Source organism: Salvia miltiorrhiza, chromosome 8 (genome assembly GCF_028751815.1).
Source record: "Salvia miltiorrhiza cultivar Shanhuang (shh) chromosome 8, IMPLAD_Smil_shh, whole genome shotgun sequence".
NCBI lineage: Eukaryota > Viridiplantae > Streptophyta > Magnoliopsida > Lamiales > Lamiaceae > Salvia > Salvia miltiorrhiza.
This window is the reverse complement of record NC_080394.1, coordinates 2,589,564-2,595,899: the sequence shown is the minus strand read 5'-3', so window position 1 is coordinate 2,595,899 and position 6,336 is coordinate 2,589,564. Positions and strand designations below refer to the sequence as shown.

Sequence of the window (6,336 nt, the reverse complement as noted above, 5' to 3'; positions counted from 1 at the left end):
AATTGGATTAACACTTAAATAAATTTCGAATTTTCGGATTGATAATATATATGATATTATGATATATATTCATATAGATTAGCTCTTAAATAGTTAAATATTTCTAAATTTTAATCATACACTCTCATCTTGATTAATTATAATTAATGGTTTGTTAATTAGGACCTTAATTCAATTGTAATTATTTAATTGGTTAGGTTCATATGTATTTCGAATTTTTCTTCACATTTTGGATTTTTCAGTTCAAATCTGATTTTATTCAAAACATTTAAGATTTTCGGATTCGGATTTTCGAATAATATGGTTCAAATCGAATTGAATTCTAGGAAAGTTTCGGGTAAAATCCTATCCGAAATCTCAATGCTCACACTTGAGATTAGCTCTTAAATAGTTAAATATTTCTAAATTTTAATCATACACTCTCGTCTTGATTAATTATAATTAATAGTTTGTACCTTAATTCAATTGTAATTATGTAACCAGTTAGGTTCATATGTATTTCGGATTTTTCTTCACATTTTGGATTTTTCGGTTTGGATCAGATTTTATTCAAAACATTTCAGATTTTCGGATTCGGATTTTCGAATAATATGGTTCAGATCGAATTGAATTCTAGGAAAGTTTCGGGTTTTCGGATCTGATGGAAAAAATCCGATCCGAGATCAGAATGCTCACACTTGTTCGGAAACTAAAACAAAATTTTTCGAACTTGAAAAAGTAGGACACACATTTTAAAAGAATAAGAGAGAGAAAATGAATAGGACTAATACTACAAAAATTGATGGAAGAAGAGAGAAAAATAGAGGGGAAAACATCCTTTATTATACTAGTATTATAGAGATTTCAGAGTGATCACCAAGGGACTTTGTCAACAACATTTCAAACAAAAACACAAACCATCCAAAATCAAATCCACCTTCACATCTCATAAACCTCCTCTCATCACAGCATTTACCTATATACCTCTTCCTGCATAAAGACATCGAGTAGGGGTGTCGTTGACGACGTACGACGCTTGAATAGGTTGAGCATCCGCAGACCTCTCTTCCAACTTATCTGAAAAGAGACACAAAAATAAAAAAGGATCCACAATTGGTTTGTTCTAACAAGATTTGCATAATAAAGATATACGATGAAGAAAAGACAATTATATTATATCATACCCTTTGTATGTCTCTGTTGTCATTGTTGTGCAATATGGTGAGCTTAAAAAAATTCAAGTTTGCCAAATCCTTTATGATGTGCCACTTCACCGGAAAGCTTCCACTCCGTTTATGCCGCAGCCCGAAATCCATATCTCTGTGGAAATCCACTGTGCCGGTCATTTCTGCCATACCACAGAACTGGCCACTCCCAACAACCTTGTTTTCACAAAGAGAAAGCATCAGTCAATACCAGTACGTGAATAAAGGGAAATACTCTATATCATCAAGGACGCGGAATCTGCAGTCACACATGTTTTAGTTAGTAAAAGAAACTATACAAGAGAAGGTTCCTTTTTCATTAGAAAACTAATGTAAAACTATATAAGAAATACAAACATATCCACAAAAAAACATACCCATTAGCAGCAAAATCATCGAGATCTGCATCGTAGGCTTCATTGGAAGAGTCATACTCACGAGAGTCATAAGGAGAACCGCACATGCCTTGCCACTCACTCTCATAAGTAGGAAGAACAGGGGATCCATTGATTGGCTTTCCACGAGGCAACGCAACGCTACTCTCAACGTAGCAAGAAACTTCGATAGCTTTGTCATAACTGTAAATACCAAGCTCCTTGCACTCTTTCTTAATCCAATCATAAACTACCAGACGATTTAGGACACCATCCCGTGTCTCGCCATCGCCAGCCTTTCCACGAAGAAACAACAACGGCCCGTATATCGTCTGTGGTCCATCCACAGCACCACCAAGAGACACATTAAACACTGCATCCCATCCTTCTCTCCAAACCCAAGCCTCAAAATAGTAACCAGGTTCACTCCCCAAAGGCAAAGACGAAATTTGAGGGGCCTTATAACTAGCTCCTCGTCGCCTAGAGAAAACAATACCTAACAAATCTTCATCTTCAAACTTGACGAGCCTATAATCATAGATATGAGCCTTTCGTGGTAAAGGCAAGTAAGAGAAGCTTTCCTCACTATAGTCGAACGATACAACTCTGGAGTCGGACACAGAAAACCAATAACACTTACCTCTAACATATATAATTCTCCCTATATAAGAATTGCACATAAAAGCAGGACTCGGAATCTCCTTCCAAGAATCACTTCTTAACGAATACAGCCCAAAAATTCGGGTCGTGTGACAAGGCCTTGACAGCCTGTAATCACGATCCCAAATTCTTAGTATTTTGTAATCATCAGATTTAGAATCATAGCCGACACAACCACCATGATAATAGATCCTATATTTTGGGGATGGAGAGGCTTCCTTGGGAGGGAAAATCTGAAACTGTTTGGTTGTTGGGTTGCAGAGATAACTATTGCCAGTTCGATCGAAGAAACACAACAAACCGCCGCAGGTGTTGGAATGAGTGTGAAGAGTGTGTTGGTTTGGATCCAGAAAAGGGAGGTCGAAACTTTCTTCAGAGATTTCAGATAAATCTCGCGGAGAAAGAGGAGTTAAATAATACATACCGGACTTTCCATGCTTACGTTTCACAAGAAGCCGTTTCTGGTTGTCGGAATTATTCATCGTGATAAAAAATTGATAGATTTAGAAGAAGAAAGGGAATTGAATGGAACCCTAACGCGTCGTGTATCTCCTGGTGTTTGAAGGAGGCAATATATATAGGATTCAAGAATATGGGCTTATAGTGTTGCTTGGTATCCAAGAATGTGGGTGCAGCTAATCCTCTGTGGACAGGATTATATATAAACATTATTTTTGGGCTTACTTGAATCTTAAATTGTCCTGTCGATGCATTATTTTTGCGTTCCGCTTTTTTTTATATATATAAATTACACAATTAAATAAAGAAATTTAAAGACCACACGACGGTGAACTCCAACCCAATATCTCAGGCTTTGGGTATTAACCACCTACCGCTAAGTTAGTACACACTCAATTTTTTTTGGGCGATTATCTAAACTACCCACTTTTTTCAATTTATATACCTACTATTTTATAATTATTCATCGTCGATCAAAAAATGATAAATTTAAGGGGTGTATTCAATTAAGAATTTAAAAGATTTTGACAGACTTTTTATAATCTATGGATTCTGCTAATTCCATGGACAGTAGATTCTGCTAATTCCATGAATTGTCTTAATTCTATGTAGAGTTTAGCAATTCATAGATTATGCTAATTCATGGATTGTTTGAATTCTATATAGAGTTTAACATATTCTGTAATATTTATTTAACAATTCAAACGTTGCTGCAGGAAAAGAAATTAATACTGTAATTTATGTTTTTTTATTGTAATGCAATTTTTATTTTAGCGTAGGTTTTTTTTCTGTTTTTTAAATTGAAGTAATTTAGGACATTATTTTATTTTAATGCAATTTTTATTTTCAATCAAATCTTCATCATCGAACTTGACAAGGCTAAAACCGTCCAGGGTATCAGCCTTTCGCGGTAAAGGCAAGTAAGAGAAGCTTTCCTCACTATAGTCGAACGATATAACTCTGGAGTCGGACATAGAAAACCAATAACACTTACCTCTAACATATATAATTCTCTTAATATAAGAATTGCACATAAAAGCAGGACTCGGAATCTCCTTCCAAGAATCACTTCTTAAAGAATACAGTTCAAAAACTCGGGTCCTGTGACTAGACCTTGACAGCCAGTAATCACGATCCCAAATTCTTAGTAGTTTGTAATCATCAGATTTAGAATCATAGCCGACACAACCACCATGATAATAGATCTCATAATTTGGGGATGGAGAGGCTTCCTTGGGAGGAAAGATCTGAAACTGTTTGGTTGTTGGGTTGCAGAGATAACTATTGCCAGTTCTATCGAAGAAACACAACAAACCGCCGCAGGTGTTGGAATAAGTGTGTTGGTTTGGATCCAAAAAAGGGAGGTCGAAACTTTCTTCAGAGATTTCAGATAAATCTCGCGGAGAAAGAGGGGTTAAATAATACATACCGGACTTTCCATGCTTACGTTTCACAAGAAGCCGTTTCTGGTTGTCGGAATTATTCATCGTGATCAAAAATTGATAGATTTAGAAGAAGAAGAAGAAGAAGAAAGGGAATTGAATGGAACCCTAACGCGTCGTGTAACTCCTTGTGTTTGAAAGAGGCAATATATATATACAGGATTCGAGAATATGGGCTTATAGTGTTGCTTGGTATCCAAGAATGTGGGTGCAGCTAATCCTCTAACGAACAAGTTTATAAATAAACATTCAATTTTACGCAGATTATTGGGTGCGACGGGTCGACTCGGCTCCAAACCCGTCCTCCTGACCCGGAACCCTGACCCGCGTGGGTTTGACCCATACTCCTAATTATTACATTTGTTTATAATAATTGTTACTTTTAATAAACATAATATATACATTTGTTCATATAAATATATATTGATATGTATAATGTTTTATATTGAATGAAGGTAAATATTTATATTAATATAAGTATACATTTGTACGACCAAATGTATATCTTATGCTTATTAAAAGCAAATACTCCTATTAGGGTTTAGTTTACAGGTTTTAGGGTTTAGTTTATAGAATTTAGGGTTTAGAAAATATAATACTTTATATTAAATGAAGGTAAATACCTATATTTATATAAGTATACATTTGTGCGAACAAATGTATATTTCATGCTTATTAAAAGTAATAATTATTACAAACAAATGTAATAATTTAAGATTCAGGATTTCGGGTCTGGGCACGGGTCGGGTCGGGCGCGGGTCGGGGCGGACCCGTCGCGCTGGAGTGCGACCGCCGCATGCAAGACCGGCCCTCAATTTTATTATAATCACAAATTTGTCACTCAGTTTTAAAAATGATTTTCAATTGAAGATTATCTTTTTAATATATTATAGATGATAGATATAGCGAAACTTTTAAGACACTAACTTAAGCTGGTTTGACAATCCGGACAAAAAAAATTTAACTTGGAAAAGTAGGATACTACAAAAAAATTTGAACTTGGAGTAATTAATAAGTAATGCACCTGCAACCAATTCTCAGCATTTTTAAAGAGTTTTGGGCTTACTTGAATCTTAAATTGTCCTGCCGGTGCATTATTTTTGCGTTCCGCTTTTTTATATATATATATTACACAATTAAATAAAGAAATTTAAAGACCGTACGACGGTGAACTCCAACCCAATTTTGGGTATTAACCACCTACTGCTAAGTCACTACACACTCAATTTTTTTTGGGCGATTATCTAAACTACCCACTTTTTTCAATTTATATACCTACTATTTTATAATTATTTAAGGGGTGTATTCAATTAAGAATTTAAAAGATTTTGACAGACTTTTTATAATCTATGGATTCTGCTAATTCCATGGACAATAGATTCTGCTAATTCCATGAATTGTCTTAATTCTATGTTATGGATTGTTTTAACTCTATATAGAGTTTAACATATTCTGTAATATTTATTTAACAATTCAAACGTTGCTGCAGGAAAAGAAATTAATATTGTAATTTATGTTTTTTTATTGTAATGCAATTTTTATTTTAGCGTAGGTTTTTTTTCTGTTTTTTAAATTGAAGTAATTTAGGACATTATTTTATTGTAATGCAATTTTTATTTTCAATCAATGTAGGGTTAATTTTTAGTTTCAGTTAAATTTAAGTTGTTAAATTTAATGTTTATTTTAATTCAAAACAACATTAAAATTAAATCAAAATTGAAAATAAAATTAAGAGTTTAGGTGTGAAGCTAATCATCCATTTTGAGATTATTGATGGAAGGAAGAAATGTTCTTGAAAGTGTTGCTTCGTCTGAAATACGATGTTGTACAGAATGCGTCGACCACACTCCACAATACACATAGTAGAAAGCAGCGGAAATTCAATGAAAAACGTGACACGATAATAAATTCAGCCCCCTAAAGATGAATCCTGGATCCGCCCCTACTCATTGGAGAGACTTCTCGCATCCAGTTGAGTCGAGTAGGGATGTTGTTGACGTACGGCGCTTGAATATGTTATGCATCCGCAGACCTTTCTTGTAGCTTAACTGAAAAGAGACACAAAAATAAAAAATGATCATCTTCTCCACATAAATGACTTGGTTGTAATAACAAGATAATTATATATACCCTTTGTATGTCTCTGTTGTCAGTCCTTGGCATGTTCTCATTGGTGTGCAATATGGTGAACCTAAAATTTTTTAAGTTTGCCAAATC

General features: G+C 34.4%; 1 protein-coding gene across 1 annotated transcript; it reads right to left on the bottom strand.

Moving 5' to 3' along the window:
- Window positions 1-800: 800 nt before the first annotated feature.
- LOC130999966 (YTH domain-containing protein ECT2-like) lies at window positions 801-1,355 on the bottom strand. The gene is made up of 2 exons (XM_057925680.1): window positions 1,164-1,355; window positions 801-1,056 (listed from the first exon to the last, which is right to left on the bottom strand). The coding sequence occupies exons 1-2, from the start codon at window positions 1,332-1,334 to the stop codon at window positions 952-954; spliced, it is 276 nt and encodes a 91-aa protein (XP_057781663.1). The 5' UTR covers window positions 1,335-1,355; the 3' UTR covers window positions 801-951.
- Between the last annotated feature and the right edge of the window lie 4,981 nt (window positions 1,356-6,336).

Coding starts and splice junctions, on each gene's coding strand:
- LOC130999966 (XM_057925680.1), bottom strand. CDS start 1,334: ATGGCAGAAATGACCGGCACAGTGGATTTCCACAGAGATATGGATTTC. Junction 1,057..1,163: donor ACAACAGAGACATACAAAGG/GTATGATATAAT, acceptor GTCTCTTTTCAG/ATAAGTTGGAAGAGAGGTCT.